Below are 17,333 nucleotides of genomic sequence, written 5' to 3' on the forward strand. Positions count from 1 at the left end.
AGACCGAAATGTGGAGAGAAGTGATGGATTACAAATAAAAGAGATTCTTATATAAGATTCAATAGAAATCAGGAGAGGTGTAGAGCTTTGAAATTTTAGAGGGAGTCTGGTTCTGATTGGAGACCACTTCCAAGGAATTGCCATGCTTGAGGGTTGCTTGCGGTAGAATAGTACCAATAATTTATATATCCCTACCTTGGATTGCTAAATTAGTTAATTGCATTGGTTTTTGTCTTCTTTATCTTATGGAGGCTAAAAAAATGGATGAAAGCTGTGTCTGAGGGGACACTGCACAGCTGTGTACTGCTCCAACAATTTGATGTCTCTTTTTCCTCTAGAAGATGTTCTTATTTTTGTAGATTTATTAGAAAATTTAAAAGTATGTGGAGTTGGCCATAATAATAAAACTAATGTTCTTGTTTGTTTTTAGTGGTCACTGCAGCTTCTTTTCACACTAAAGACTCTACTAACAGAAAACCTTTAACCAAAAGTCAGCCCTGTTTGACATCCTTTAATTCTTTGGATGTTACTTCCTCTAAAGCAAAAAAAGGAAAAGAGAAGGAAATTGCAAAACTAAAACGGCCCACAGCACTTAAAAAGGTAAATCAAAATCTGGGATGTTTATTTTACAAGGTAAAGAAGGCTTTAGATTTTGCAAAAGCAATTGTAGCATTTTAGCCAACAGATTATTGCAGAGTGTTACTAGGCAGCAAAAAGACAGCGACTAGCTAATTCACGTTTGGGGATATCATCAGCATCATGACTATCTTTCTGCGTTGAGTAAGGCCCTGGAGGATGAACTATTGTAGAAAGAATTCTTAAGAAGTTAGCATCCAAAAACATTGGACCCTAGGATTCAGAAGCCTTAGATTCTAATACTAATTTCAGTACTTATTATGTAGTTTTATTTAGCAAACCTTCCTTACCCTCATCTCCTTCATTTGTAAGTCAGGGGTAATATCTGCTTTGTGTTAACTCAGTATTGTTGTAAGGAGGAGCAGAATGAGATAATCCATCTCTAAATAGTTGAAAACTACAAAATGTAAATCTAATGTAACTATATGACCTGGTTTTGAAACTTTTATTTTATCCATTTTCAGAGAAACTCTGGTTTGTTAACCAGAATTTAAAGGATGTAGCAGATATTTTATAGCTGTAGTATTATATAGCATAATTACCTCCCTTTATTTTGGTTTTGTACGTCCTTCAGCTTCAGTGCATAAAATTACATTTACCTTTTGCCAATCAGTTTCTGTTTAGCGGGCGAAACACATAGCCAGCTAAACACGTAGCCAACCAAAATCCTCATGTCCATTTTTATGTCAATTGCTGTACCTTTGTAATAGTGAACATTTTAATCATTCAGTACATAAAAAGAGTGATCGGTAATTAAAGACTGGTAATGACTTTTAGGTTATTTTGAAAGAAAGAGAGGAAAAGAAGGGCCGTTTAACTGTGGACCACAATCTTTTGGGATCTGAGGAACCAGTAGAAATGCACTTAGATTTTATTGATGATTTGCCACAGGAGATTGTTTCCCAGGAAGGTAAGATCACCCCTGTCCCCCTTCTCATGGAATGGTTTAGAGTATTTTAATTGATAGGTAGTTATTCTCCTAATTGGAGGATATGCTCTATATTTTATCTAAATTTCTTTCTTTTTGCAAGTGGTTTTTTTGGAAGATAATTCTGTGGTGAGATATTTAAAAGGAGGGATGGCAGTGTGTTACATGATAGGTCGATGGCATTTTTGAGACTGAAATCCTGAATTTATGGTAAACCCTCATGATGATGATCTCACCAGTGCATCCTCTAACTGTCGCAGCTCTTTTCATTTGTCTTCTTTTATATCTAGAACACCGTTTGCCCTCTTTCTTCTCAGGCTAATTTTCGAGTTGTTTTAATTTTCTTTCTCGCTTTCACATAATTAATACATATGACTTGTCAGTAGGGAATTGCAAAGCTTGTTGTAGTGCAGAGTCCAGTCTGTCAGTAAGATTGAGTCCCGTACAGCAGCCAGCACATGTGATTCTAGTTGGGCCCTCAGCAAAACCATAGTGTCCTTATAATATCCTACCGTGGAAGAAAGATTTTAAGAAAGACGTGGCTAGGTCCCTTATTCTGCTGGCATATATTTATTCCTCAACTTTAAAAAAAAAAAATACATTTAAATCTGATTTATATGTAGATTAAGTAGCAGTGTTCTGTGTTTTGAAAAATGAGTTTACTTCTAAGGATTGTTCAGCTAGGACATTTTTAGTTAAGATTCCCCTTTACTCTTAAATATCATTGTATTTGTATTAGGTGTATTTATCCATCTGTTCATTCAGAAGGTGTTTATTGAACATCTACCATGCGTACTTTGGTAATTTGGAGTGGGAGTGGGAAAGTCAGGAAATGTAATAAAGATAAATAGTTGACTGGTCCTGCTGCAAAAAGCTTATAATCCGGCAGGGAGATGAGGCTATATATGTAACTTTTGCTAATTAATGGCCTGGATATAAAAATACTAACTCATTTCCTGAGTTTAGCTGTTTAGGAAAGGAACAGTAACTGAAGGAGGCAGTTAAGAAATGGCATCTCAAACTGCAGCTGCCTGAGCACAGAAGTAAAGACCAAATGAAAGAAGCTGGGGTGGTGCCTGGAGAATCAGGAGTGGTATAGAGAGAATGAGTGAGGTAGAATTCATCACTGTCAGCAGCAAATTATTAAAAAAATAGTTTGTAAGGTGGAAAAATGGAGATAAAGGAGATGAGTAATATTTTCGCATATAGAAGTTAATAGCTTTGTTCTTCCATTTAAATCTCATAGGAATACATGTTTTAGATAATACAAGTCTCTTCTGTGGAGACATGTAGGCTGTGCTTGATTTTTAAGAGTATATTTTAAGAGATAGTAGGAAGACTTTATTTTTATAGTGTATGAGAAATGTTTATTTGTGATATGACCAATGTCCAACTTGTTAGCTTCTGGAGAATTTGGAAGTGATACAAAAGAGAACTGCCATTCTAAATTGTGTTGATTAATATAGAGCTTTTTAGTATTTGAAGTTTTAAATTTTTTCTCCTCACCCCACATCTCCACAGATACTGGACTGAGCATGCCCAGTGATACTTCACTCTCTCCAGCAAGTCAGAACTCTCCGTATTGTATGACACCTGTGTCACAAGGCTCTCCAGCTAGTTCTGGGATAGGCAGTCCAATGGCATCTTCAACAATAACCAAAATCCACAGCAAAAGATTTAGAGAGTAAGTTTTAGTCTCATTATTGAGATCGAATAGTTTAAGTACCTTGACTATAGTTATGAGCATTCTTGATTTTTGTTTACCAGGTGGTTTTATTTAAAACATTTGCCTTCTGTCAACTATCAGGGTGTGAAAGTGATTTGAAAGTAAATATATTCTTTTTATATCAGATAGTGTTTATACCCTAGAAATTTGGCCTCTTATGTCTTATGTATGAAATGCCATACTGAGGGTTTCGCTTTTCAAATGCTTTTGCTTTCCAAATGCTTTTGCTTTTTTGTTTATATTATTGACCCTTCAAAAAACCTCTTTAACCAAGTAAAACCAAGTTTCTAAGATCCCATTACATGAAGTGAATACATTACATGAAGCTTTTTGTTTTTGCGCAAATATTTCTAAGTTTTAAATTGCCCATCTGCAAATAACCTTGAACTAACAGTTATTGCTGTGAAGGATTTTAGGTTTTAAACAGTTGTGTAGATTAATTAATTTTACCTTTAAAAATGACATATGAACAAATCCCAGAGTGAAAGTAAAATCTGTGTGAATCCAAACCACATTGGTTTGTTCTATTCCTTTTCTTTAAACTATTGCTTTTGATTCCTTGTTTAGATTTGTGAAGTTAATGTCAGATAACAGATGTGGAGCAAAGGAAAAACTTGGAGAATAAAATGTTATATATGTATGAAATAAACAGCTTAAAGAAAAACAGAATGAAGAAAATTACATTTTCAATGTTTTTTTTTAATTTCATTCTTTAATTCCGCATACTTTAACAATGATAGTTAATCTTTCCTCAATTTGTCTAGTTATAGCTTCTCTTCTGACTTTGGTGTCATACTTATTTAAACACTTTTTACATAAACATAAAATTCCCAAAATACAACTTTTTTTTCACTAAAAAAAGGTAGGCCTAGATTTTCCCACTATATAATGGAATTTAGAAGTGGAAATTTGCTTGCTTGGTTATTCCTAGATTAAAAATGACAAATTCTCCATGTTAAGTACTTGTTTATGGTAGAGATTAGGGATGAGAACTAGAAAAGTAGAGTATAAAAGGAGTAAGTAAGCTTGGAAGACTTCTTATCCCTGATAACTATAGTGGCCTCACACCTATTTCCTTTGTATTTTTTTGCATTATAGCCATACATATCACAAAGAGCCTCAGTTAGTTGCTTTGTCTGATATATTTTGGTTTTAATTTAATTACTGAGTTCATCCTCCATAGCCATAGATTTTTGGAGTTAGAGGGACCATTGAGGCCATCTTACTTAACTCCTTATCTTTATGGTTGAGGGAGCCAGTGTCCCAGAGACTGACTTATCCAAGCGTGGAGGATGAATCATTGGTATTAGGGCATTCAGTTAGTGTCTACAAAGTTATATTTCTTTCCTACTAGAAGCATCTTTAATATTTATTAGAATGAAATAACTGTCTCCTTACCAAAAACATTGTATCTGTTTTTTATCTAATAGCAGGCTAACATTTGATTTATATCCTTAGGAATTTAATAATTGGGAGTTTGGATAGTACTTCCCTGAGGTTGATCTTTTCTTTACACAAAAATCAATCTGTTGTAATTCAGAAAAACTCCTGTTTGTTTTTATTTTTTAATTGACTGAAGAACGAGAGTTTTAAAGACTTGATTTTCTTTATGAAAAGCTCTTGATATTTTTTCCCTACAGTAATTTTATGGAAAAACAAATTAGGACAGACTTACTTATTTTCGGTTTCTTTTATAGGTACTGCAATCAGGTTCTTTGTAAAGAGATTGATGAGTGTGTGACTCTTCTTCTTCAAGAGCTTGTCAGTTTCCAGGAACGCATCTACCAAAAGGATCCTGTAAGAGCAAAAGCAAGGAGACGTCTGGTTATGGGTCTAAGGGAAGTTACAAAACATATGAAGTTAAACAAGATCAAATGTGTTATAATTTCTCCAAACTGTGAAAAAATCCAGTCAAAAGGTATTTTACTTCAGAAGTGTTTTGGTAGTTATTTAGTATAATTATAAGATATACAGTGAATTTTAAAGTGGAAGTCATATGTCTTAGCAGTGTATAAGGCTAAAATATAGTATTGAGCCTGAGGAAAGAAAGTGAAATCTTTCTGTACCTGAAATTAAGTAATAAAATTGAGATTGGATTGTAAAGAACATCTTCATCTGTGAACACTAGTGAAGGATTTAAGTTGGGCCAAACAAGTGTACCCTCTGTGTAATCAGAGTGGGGCCTAATAAGAGTGTGTTTCTTTACCTCTGCAAGTATATTCTGCTTTTTACATTTTTATATTACCTTTCTTTAATGGCCCTTTTCTCTTAAAAAAAGATTCGGAAAAAGATAAAGGTCTCTGCTTCTGCTTATGGTGATTTGTCTCTTAGAAACCAACAGTTACATACAGAGGTTCTTGGTTAAGTCGGCATGCAAGTACTTTGTACTATGTTGGGTACCCTTACTTGTTCTTTTTCCTGAAGGAGCCTCTTCAGGTGATTGGAGTAGACAGATGCATCAAGTAGCAGTAGCAGGCATTTTCTCCAAAGGAGAGAAATACCAATAAAAACAGTATTGTATGTAGTCTTATTACCTGTGATAGGTTGCTACTTGATCTGAGAGATTGGATAAAGGAATCAGCCACTATTAACCATTTTAATTAACTTTTTAACAAATATTTATTGAATTGAAATTTCTTTCTTTATGCTAATCCCTGTGGAGAGACAAAAATACTAGCATTGAAGGAATTTGGAATTTAATTGGGGAGAAAGAAAATATGTACATATATCCATATATAGTACAATTCAAATAGGAAAATGTGCAGAACAGCATAAGTGCCACAAGTATTTGTAGAATCCTTTGCTCCTGTGTTTTATGCTTTAGCTGTTGAGTGCTAAAATAGCTCTATTTTGGAAATAACTAAATTAAAACCTTTACATGGGCTTACTTTCTCAGGTGGCCTGGATGAGGCTCTCTATAATGTTATAGCAATGGCACGGGAACAAGAGATTCCCTTTGTGTTTGCCCTTGGAAGAAAAGCTCTAGGACGCTGTGTGAACAAGCTGGTTCCTGTTAGTGTAGTGGGAATCTTCAACTACTTTGGTGCTGAGGTAAGACTAGAAGACATATACTCCCTCCCTACCCCCAACCCCACCTCCAGACAGTACATTTTTTGTTGACACATGCCAGTGTTGTTTAAGCATTTGAAGATGATGACTCTCCAAGAGTGGAAAATTCTTGAGTATTATTACATTTCCTTTTTTAGTGTTTAACCTTTACATAAGTTAATCCTACAGCATTTTGAAAACATTTTTAGCTCCTATTTCTGTCAGTGTTTTTTTCTTCTGGGTTCAACTATGTAGTACTTAATAATTTATTTAACTGCTGGGTAAAGATTATCTGATATTATACAATGTAAAATAATTTTCTTTAATCTAAATGTTGGTTATATTTTATGCTATTAGGAGTCAAGAGAGAAAAGAATCCTTTAACTGGAGAGGATTTCCCTTTATAAATGAAATTTCTAAACCAGGCGTTAGAATAATTCTGCACCCATGCCGCATTCCTCTTCCTCTTATAGTCAGCAAATATAAAGCTGTGCCCATAGGAGCTGATAATATAAAGATTATTTATGTAGAGTAATGCTTATTGACTGATGTTTTTAAGACTTTTTTTATTGATTCTAAAGTATTTTGTGACACCACTGATGAATTGTTTTCCCTCTTCCCACCTATTCTATTTATATATATTTAAGTATCTTTTCTTATCCAGTAATCAGGTTTGCATACCTCCATTCCCCTATCCATTCAGTTTTTCCCCAATCACCCATGAAATTATTTACCTACTCACCTATTCTCTATGAATATATAATTAATATTTGTGCTGCTATGGTAGCCCATGCTTTTTCCAGTAATAGATATCACACTGCCTTGCTGTAGTTTGTGTTTCTTTCCCCCTCGACTGTGAATTCCTTGTGGGCAGGCCCCTTTTCTTTGTATCCCTGGCACTTTTCACACTATTTGAGTATGAATAGGTGATAAATGCGTCTTTAATAAATTCTGTGGTAGATGTATTTCTGCCTGAATATTATGTGAGAATTTGGGTGATAAATACCTCCATGGGAAAGAAGGGTCACATATAAGACACCTGATTAAAATGTACTCCTTTTTTGTTCACTGTTAGAGTTTTATGGAATATGAATGGGATCAAGGTCAGGAAAAGTTGACATGTTGTTTTCAATTGTATTGACTTCCTACTGAATTATATATATACTAGGTTATTTTTATGCTTGCCAGTTTTGTGTGTACATTGTTTTACTTGCCTTCTACTGTTTTGAGGTAGGTAAGTTATTGTTTAAACCAAAATACACTGTTAAAATGGAGGTAAAGGAAATATTGATATATTATCCATTTGCAGTAATGTCATAGTGAACCTAAGTTATTTTTACCATCTGATAAAACTAACCTTTGAATTAACCTTCCTGTCCTTACATTGATATTCAGGGCTTATCTCTTCATTGATAGCTTCTTTCTTCAATTTTATTTTCTTCTCTTTTATATTCTTTTATTCCCAGCAATTTGTGTTATTTATATTATAAAACCAATGTTAACTCAAAATCACATATCCGCATGGCTTGTTAAACATTGCAAGCAAATATTTATGTAGTCGATTACATATAACACATAGGGGCTGTTTTTAACAGAATCCATCTTCCCTTTTTTAAAATAAGTAAATCCTGAACATATTTTTCATATTACTGGTAGTTAACACCATCCTCCTAAAAAATTTAACACAGCAACAGTGTTTATCGTACCTGCTACTTTAAACAGTTTGAACTGCAGCTGGGTAAAGCATGCGGCTTATGTTTGTTTTTCTTAAGTTTAATTTTCAGAGATATTATTTCATAGCAATATGACACTTTTTTGCCATGCTTTCATCTTGTAATGGTTTATACTTAAATGACAGTGCCTTGGTAAGAGAAAAAAAATTGTGTGGCACTTTTTCTCCTTTTGTCTGAAAACATAATTTTATATGTAAAATTGAATGTATTCTTACAAATGTCCAGGTCATGTTTACCATCTGAAATTTTTTACTTAATGTATGAGTGTTTTGCATTGTGATACTAAATCAGGACATTAAACAGGAGTAGAAGGTTGTTGAATTATGGTATAAGAACTATTAAAAATTGTTTTTTGATTGTCTGGTGGCTATGGACGCTCCAGTTTTCTTTGGATATCATTAAACATGATTTTTAAAGTACAACTTTAATACTGTATGAATTTTGCCATTTTTATTAACATGAGTATGCTCTATCACCTAATATTTCACCAGAATTATTAATTCCATTCATATTTATTTCTGTTTCACTGATGGAAGAACTTCTGGTTATTTAGCTCCCCACTCTCCTTCCAGGCTCTTTATTCTATTTTCATAGTTTGCCTTTGTCCCAGTATCTTTGGCTTGTCTGTCTTATAAGTGTCATATTTTCATAATCTTCAAGGCCCCCGCTAGCCATATCATCACTGACTTATTTTTAGTCTCCTTTTACTTTTTCCACAAAGAAACATTACAGGAAACTTTTAGTTCTTGTGGAGAGTGCCATCTTCTTCTACATCTTTGGACATCACCCTCCATATATTCGTTCCTTTATGTTCTAACTCACATAAGATTATTCATTGCTCCCCAAAGGAGCCTTGTACTTTTTAAAGTCTGTATCTTTGTTCATAGTTTTGCCTGCTTGGCTTAAGAATGCACTATTTCCATCTCTCAAAATTGTACCTATTTTTCAAGGCCTTTATCAGATGTCATATTACTTCATGAATTTCTCACTGATGCCCAGCAGTTAGATTTAACATTTTCTGCAAAGGCCAAAACACTTTGTACGTCTCGAGGTATTAAAGATACTGTGCCTTAAATCATAGCTGTGTCTTATTTTCTCCTTCCAGCCACATGGAATTTTCCTTGAGAGCAGAGTGGTGTTCTAGTGGTCTTTGTACCCACTCTAAGAGTCAGGTGCTAAAGGGTGCAGTTGTTGAATTGATAAACTCTACAAGAACTTTGAATATATCACACTTAGTGACTAGTATTGAATCAAGAAACTTTCTCAGTCTTGTGATAATTAAATAAACAATGTATGTAAGTTACAGAGTATTTATAAGGTTCTGTGGTTTGCATACCATTTGGACTTGTGCTGATTGAAAGTGTATCTGATTCTGAAACAGTAGAGATGTTTATTGCTAATATTAGGAATAAAAAATTTAACAAAAAGTAGACTAATCAAAATCTCTTTCTTTTTAGAGCCTGTTTAATAAGTTGGTAGAACTCACTGAGGAAGCCAGGAAAGCATATAAAGATATGGTTGCAGCAATGGAACAAGAGCAGGCGGAGGAAGCCTTAAAGAACGTGAAAAAGGTGCCCCACCACATGGGGCATTCTCGGAATCCCTCTGCGGCAAGCGCCATTTCTTTCTGCAGTGTTATTTCTGAACCCATCTCTGAAGTAAATGAAAAGGAGTATGGTAAGTTGTTACATACCATTTTAAATGACTTAAATTTTGAAATAATTCTAGTGATTAAGATCATTCGAAAATGATTTTCCATGCCATCTTTCATTTTTATCTTTGTGATTATTCAAAATTTCCTGAAAATTTTGGTTTAAAGGTTGCATTAAACATGTCCATTAAAAATTAAGAGAATATTAAGAGAATATTTGGGGCTGAGGCTTTCTGTGAGACCCTGGCAGTTAGTCACATTTCCAAAATCTTTAAAAAAGAAAAGAAAAACCTTAAAGAGATTGAAAAAGCAAAATGCACTGTAGTTGTGACCTATAACTTAGTAAGTTCTGGGAAGTTTTATTTTAATACTTTATACTCAATTATTAAAATTTTGTATTTTCTAAGTAAATAGATGACGTGGATACTATTAAGTCTAAGCTTATAAAACTAGGCATATGGCATTCGTTTTGAGTTAAATCTGATCATAGTCAAAAAAGAAGTTGGACTAGATAGCAGCATTTATGGGTAATGTTTAAAGTAACGTTATTTGCTATACTTTACATCTTAGTATTTTTCTTGCCTTGTTTCTATAGCACTTTAAACTCTTAAGTCCTTTACATTTTTTATCTAGTTTCTGATTGGTTTCCCTGATTTTTTTTCTTTTTAAAAATAGCATAACCACCTCCTTCAACTTGGCTACTACCTGGGTGTTTACCAAATAGCTTGTTGCCACCTAAAGTTTAACATGTAAGAACTGAGTCCTCATCTTCTTCCTTTCTTCTCACACTCCCTTTCCTGGTATTTCTGGCTGTGATTGTAATTAAATGTTCGGAATGCTTTGGACAAAGCTACAGACCAGAGACAAAATAATTAGTTATTGTGAGCCTTTAGGAAACTGTTGGTCAAGTTTAGGTGGTACTGGCATAGAGGCAGACATATTTCTTTGGCTGGAATGATACTAGTTGAAAATAAAGAAGATAACGTGCCAATTTGTAAATGAGATCATGCTGTATAGTATGCCAGATCTCAAAGGCAAGCTGCAAGGTAAATTCATAAAGCTGTGGATTTGGGCTCATGAAAAGAAAAGCTATGAACAGAACCTCTCAGAGGTTTAGAAGATGTTTTCAGAAAGCACCAGATTTAAACTGTTCAGTGATTGAAGCCTTGACTTTTTACACTCTGCTTGAGCTCTTTACAGATAATTGATTAATTTCTGCCTCAGATTTCTCATTAGTAAAATAAGGAAGGTTTGTCTAGGTCATCTGTAAGGTTCCATTCAAAACAAAAATCCTGTGGGCTAATGGTTGAATCCTAAGGAGGGATTTAGAACCTTAAAGATTCTGGCCTTATGAGCTGGTTTATCAGGGAACCAAGAAAATTGAGTGGAAATAATCATAGGTAACATTGAGAACAAAGTATAAAGTTACTCTATCTATATCAGATGCATTCAGCAACAAACAAAACCTAATAAGGGGGCCTAGGAAATTAGGTTATTTAATTTAATTTCACAATGTCACTAAGGTCCCCTAGCTCTTCCCTTCTTTCTGTTCTTTTATTCTCAGTCTGTGGCTTCTTATTCTTGTGCTTATCGTTTCATCTTTAAAAGTGTAGCTGCTGTGGCTCTGGACCTCACAACAGTGGTCAAAAACATTAGGTTGAGGCAGTGTGCTCCTTTTATCAGTGAAGGAAAACATTTTCAGAAGACTTCCTCTTCTTGTTCATTTGTCCAGAGCTGATCATGTGACTACATTTAGCTGCTTGCAAGGGAGGCTTGGACAAGAGACTTATTGCAAAGGGGAATAGGATAGCCACGATGATCTAAGAACTGTTTTAATTCATCCCTTGGGACTGAGTTCAAGTCCATCTGAAATTTGAGGGTTCTGTTGGCCAGAAAGAAAATGGGGAATGATTGTTGGGTAGACTATAAATAGCGGTTTTTATGCCATCCTGATACAAGATTGTTAAAATGTTTTCTTTTGATTTCCATGGTTTAGAGAAAAAACAAGGCTGTAAAAGGGATGCTAATTATTGGTAGAACAGAACATCTTCTATGGTAGCCCAGTCTTACTGTCCTTTGTGTACACCTTAATTGTGCTCTTTGCTTGTGTTTTCCTTCTACCTGTGCTGAGTCTCAATTCTGTCATATTTACATGAAACAAATAGTTTTGAACATAAATCCCAACTGAACTGTAAGTTCTTTGAAAATAGGAACTTGGCACATAATGGACACTTGATATATAATAATAGCTCAGTTACTGAATTCTTACTATGTGCTAGGCACTTTTCTAAGCAATTCACATTTTTTAAGGCATTTAATCCTCTGAGTGACTCTGAGATAAGAAATATTGAACTACATTTTATAGATGAGAAAGCTAAGATGAAAGGAGATGAATAACTTGCCAGTGTCACAGCTGGTAGGTCTCACTGGAACCTTCAGTGTTAGTCACTGTGATGTGTATTTCCTGTCTGTTGAATGAATGCTCAGTAGGACCAAGCAGTTTTGAGGGGAGGACAACCTCAATGTCTAGTTCATCCATCCTATGTTTCCTGCTTATTCTCTGGCATCACGCCTTCCTCTATAGGCTCTTGAACTCATTGGCTTGTTCATCTACTCTATACAGCAATCTAAGACAGCTTCCTTGTTTATACTACTAAGAGAAGAAATACATACACCTTATCCTCTGACAAACTCACTAGTAACTTGAAAGTTAAAAAGATAATTTTATAAAGAACCAATAAACAAAACAGGAATGCATAGAAGGGATTAATAAGCAAATATGGGCTTGATTGAATAAGTTCTGCAAAAATAAATAATTCTGCTAAAGTAAATAGTTTTGGATAAGTACCATTTCCAGGTTTGTCGAGATCTTAGATCTTGCCTTTAACTTACTTTCCAGTCCCTTCTTAAAAAGTAGATTTCTCGATGTTCTTTTCCGGCTTTAGACTGCCTTCCTGCATTACTTCAGACCCCCACCTCCCCCCACAGTCAGATATCTCCTGTCCCCTAGAGAAAGATGGCACTCTTTTACCTACTGTATTTCTCCCTATTGTGTTCATGTGTTTGCCTGCTCATCAACTGTTGATTAAGCCTCACCTATTACTTTAAAGTGTGAGCCTGGGTCCTCCCCTGTGGATATGTGACCTCAGTGGCTCTTCGATCATGGTAACAAGACACTTGATGGCTAATGGCAGAGTTCCTTGTGTCTGCTTTCCAAGGACATACCTCCCTTTTCTCTCCAAAGGACCCATCTGGCTTTCAGCTCTTCTACTGAGTAGATGAATACTCAGGTCAAGTCTAGAGAGAGGTCAGCCTGGCTCTGTCTACTGACCTCTTTCCTTTTTCCTGTTTTTGACTCACTGTCAGAGGGGATGGTGGGACTTTTCCCAAGAGTCCAAGTGGACTCTTATACTACTTTTGAAGGAGGAAAAAGATTGTCAGAAGGAAATGTAAATGTGCATCTGAAATTTTAAATTTTTTTATGCCTTTTTAAAGGGTTTTTTTTTTTTTGGCAGGAATATATATGAAAAATTTCATTTTAATGGTTAGGTTTTTTTTCCCTCCAGTACTTACTATATGCCAACCATAGGGATACACAGATGAGCAGGACTGGAAATGAGGGAGGGAGGAGGGAGTGGGGCAGTAAACACAAAACAAATGCTTTGAACTGTATATGCAAAAAGTACTGTGAGAGTTCAGGTTAGTGACTGTTTCTCTTAGAAAAGTCAGAAAAGACTTCACAAAACAACTGACATTTAAGTGTCATTATCAAGGATGAGTAGGAGTCTGAAAGGTAAAGGAGGAAAACACATCTCATCAGAAAGAAGAGCTTATGCAAAACAAAGAATTATAAACAGAGTGTGATTTTGGGAGCAGTGAGAATTTAGTGTGACCCTGAGCGTGGAATATGTGACTGGGGGTCAGAGTGAATGGGACCAGAAAGATAGATAAGGGTCAAATCATGAAGGGCTTGGCCATGGCAAGCTTAGGAGTTTAGATTACTAGGGTAATAGCCCATAAGACAGTGATGTGATCAGTTCACAAAACCAATTCGGAAGATACTATAGATATGCAGCAAGCTAAAGAAGGCTCGAGCTAAGATGATAGTGACCAAATTTAGTAGTTTTTGAGCTAGAAGTGACATGTTATAGTTATGAGTTCAGTGGAATGAAGGGATACAGATAGGGTCAAAGATTACTATAAGGTATCTTTTGCTTCAAGAGTGTGAGAACGATATTACTGAGAATGAGAATATAGAGGAGGAATAGATTTTTTTTTCATGAGATAGGAGCAAGAGTGGGAGGGACCTCTTCTACACTTTGAAGCAGCTGCGGGAAAGGAAGGATTTTTATAAACTTTGTGCCCTGACTTCAAGTACCCAATATGTGCTTCAAATCAATATATAGTCGATAGGTGACAATCAAGTTGAATATATTAATGAATAGTGCTTTATCACTACAGCTTAATCATTATACCTGTAAAATATAATAGCAGCTGTAATATAAGTAGAAGGGGATTTTTATTTTAAAAAATAAAGAAGTAGGAATACGTCAAACTAAAAAGTTTCTGCACAGCAAAGAAAACCATCAACAGAATTAAAAGGCAACCTACCGAATGAGAGAAAGTATTTACAAATGATTTATTCAGTAAGGGGTTAATATCCAAAAAATAACTTATATAACTCAATGGCAAACAAACAAACAGTCCAATTTAAAAATGGGCAGAGAATCTGAGTAGTAGACATTTTTCCAAAGAAGACGTACAGGTGGTTAACAGGTACCTGAAAGGATGCTCACCATCACTAATCATCAGGGAAATGCAAATCAAAACCACAGTGAGATACCACCTCACACCTGTTAGAATGGACATTATAAAAAAGGCAAAAAATAACAAATGTTGGTGAGAATGTGGAGAAAAGGGAACTGTAATGCACTGTTTGTGGGAATGTAAATAGATATAGCTAATATGGAAAATAGTACGGAAGTTCCACAAAAAATTAAAAATAGAATTACCATATGATTCAGCAATTCCACTTCTGGCAAAGAAAACAAAACACTGATTCAAAAGGATATCTGCACCCCCATGTTCATTGCAGCATCATTTACATAGCCAAGATATGGAAACAACTTAAGTGTCCTTCGATGAATGAATGAATGAATGAAGAGAGTGTGGTATGTTTACATATACAATCAAAAATTATTCAGCCATAAAAAGAATGAAGCCTTCCCATTTGCAACAACATGGATGGATCTTGAGGGCATTATACTAAGTGAAATAAGTCAGACAGAGACAAATGCTGTATGACCCTAATTATATGTGGAGTCTTAAAACAAAACAAAACAAACATCAAGCTCATAGTTACAGAAAACAGATTGGTGGTTGCTACAGGTAGAGGTTCAGCAAAATGTGTAAAGAGGGTGAAAAGGCACAAATTTTCAGTTATTAAATAAGTCGTGATATAATTTATAGGATGGTGACTGCAGTTATTAATACTGTATTGCGTATTTGAGAGTTGCTACGAGAATAGATATTAAAAGCTCTCATCACAAGAAAAAAAATTTGTAAGTATGTATGGTGGCAAATGTTAACTAGACTTACTATGGTGATCATTTCACAGTCTATACAAATATCAAATCATTAAGTTGTACACCTGAAACGAATATGTCAATTATACTTTAATAATTAAAAATAAAGTGGGGGAAAAAAATAAAGAGGTGAGACAACTGTCCTTTGTCTCCTGATTCCTAGTATATTTTTAGCTCTAAACTGACTTACTGTCATTAAAAATAATTTAGATTATCACCACTATATTATATATAATAACACTCTTTTTTTGGCTCTCAAAGTCACTTGTGAAGCCAAGCCACATATATTATAAAACAAATTTTCACAAATGTCAGAAATGCATGGATGGCTTCTTTGCTTATAAATGAAAACAAGTCTTGTTAACAGGCCGAAAGACATCTCTCAGGTAAATTTTTTCTGCTGGACATCTTGGCTCTGCTATCTGTGACTTGTAGATCCTTGAGCACAATACATACACCTCAAGGCCAGAAAAAAAAAAGTTAGGCAGTTCGATTTTCATGAATATGTGGATTTTATGTACGAATGTCAGTGAACTATTGGTGTAAAGTCTTTTGCATTCTCAAGCTCTAATACACTTAATTTTTTCTCCTTTTTAAAAAAATCTTAAATGTGTATTTTTGAGAATTGTTTTCCTTTCATAACATTTGATCTAGTACTAGAATAATCTGCTTTTAGTTTTTCTAATCAGTTGGTGAGCCAATAAATTTCTTGTCGTTTGTTTTTCCCTCTTTTATGAGTTGCATGATTCCCATTGTTCTGATGTTTGCAGAAACAAGTTGGAGAAACATGGTGGAAACTTCAGATGGACTGGAAACATCAGAAAATGAGAGAGAAGCTTCCCGTAAACATAACAGCACATCTGAAAAACCCAGTAAACTTCCATGTGACACAGCCCCTGTTGATAAGCAGTCGTCTCTGGTGGCTACAGGCAGTACTACCTCAGCTACAAACCTTGGGAAATCAACAGTGAGTGACAAAGAGGAAGTGAAGCCGGATGACCTGGAGTGGGCCTCACAGCAGAGTACCGAGACCGGCTCTTTGGATGGCAGTTGCCGAGATCTTTTGAACTCCTCCATCACTAGCACTACAAGTACTCTTGTTCCTGGCATGCTTGAAGAAGAGGATGATGAAGAGGAGGAGGAGGAGGAGGAGGAGGATTATACTCACAAACCCATATCTGTAGAAGTGCAGCTCAACAGTAGAATTGAGTCTTGGGTCTCTGAGACCCAGAGAACAATGGAAACTCTTCAGCTTGGGAAAACCCTTAATGGCTCTGAAGAAGACAATGCAGAGCAGAGTGGGGAAGAGGAAGCAGAGGTGCCTGAGGTGCTGGAGCCAGGGATGGACAGTGAGGCCTGGACTGTTGACCACCCAGCAGGTCTGGAGGAGCAGAAGCCCAGCAATCGCAGCTCTGTGAACAGTGAGCACTCTGATGCTAATTATGCGCCCCCAGATCTTTAACTCAGGAGATGTCAGCTTTCTGTCCAACTGTGTAAGGGTTATAGCCATTATCTTTTATGCTTCATCTCAATATTTTGCACTGTCTAGTATTTAATATATGTATTTAATTCCTGACAGAAATATTTTTGTAGCTGTCTTTTACTTGTTATGATCTATAGCTTAGCTTTTAATTAGCATCTAGGTGTCTTTCTAAGAACTATGTGGAAAATTCAGAATTGTTTCAGCTTATTTTGTTACGGAAAATAATGACTGAAAGAAGAACAAGAATAGGTTTTAAAGAAAATAAGTTTAAAATACCTATTTAGAAACATTAGGAAAGTTAAAGGTCAAAGTTCTAAGGACAGGAACAGTTATCAATGTTTGCTTCAAGACTGTGCTTCCTTCACTCTGATTTGTCTGGCCAAAAAGCTGTTTGGACTTCTTTTAAAAAGAACTAGTGGTAGAGTTGGGGGGCGGGGTGAGGGGGAAAAACTGAGAGTAACTAAGTCCACAAAGTGTATTTTTGTTAAAAATTGATGCAACTTTTATTTGGTCCACAGATACTGGTGTCAGAGGTCACTGATC

General features: G+C 35.3%; 1 protein-coding gene across 1 annotated transcript in view; it reads left to right on the forward strand.

Annotated features, from left to right (window-relative positions):
- SECISBP2L (SECIS binding protein 2 like) overlaps nucleotides 1-16,880 on the forward strand; it is a 44,373-nt gene extending 27,493 nt beyond the window's left edge. The window contains exons 12-18 of the mRNA XM_039889094.1: nucleotides 431-600; nucleotides 1,414-1,546; nucleotides 3,086-3,248; nucleotides 4,988-5,208; nucleotides 6,187-6,341; nucleotides 9,529-9,748; nucleotides 16,078-16,880. Coding sequence (XP_039745028.1) covers nucleotides 431-600; nucleotides 1,414-1,546; nucleotides 3,086-3,248; nucleotides 4,988-5,208; nucleotides 6,187-6,341; nucleotides 9,529-9,748; nucleotides 16,078-16,769 — 1,754 coding nt within the window. The 3' untranslated portion in view covers nucleotides 16,770-16,880. The remainder of the gene's footprint in view (nucleotides 1-430; nucleotides 601-1,413; nucleotides 1,547-3,085; nucleotides 3,249-4,987; nucleotides 5,209-6,186; nucleotides 6,342-9,528; nucleotides 9,749-16,077) is intronic.
- The last annotated feature ends 453 nt before the right edge of the window (nucleotides 16,881-17,333 follow it).

This window comes from Pteropus medius, unplaced genomic scaffold, assembly GCF_902729225.1.
Source record: "Pteropus medius unplaced genomic scaffold, Ma_sr-lr_union100, whole genome shotgun sequence".
NCBI classification, from domain to species: domain Eukaryota; kingdom Metazoa; phylum Chordata; class Mammalia; order Chiroptera; family Pteropodidae; genus Pteropus; species Pteropus medius.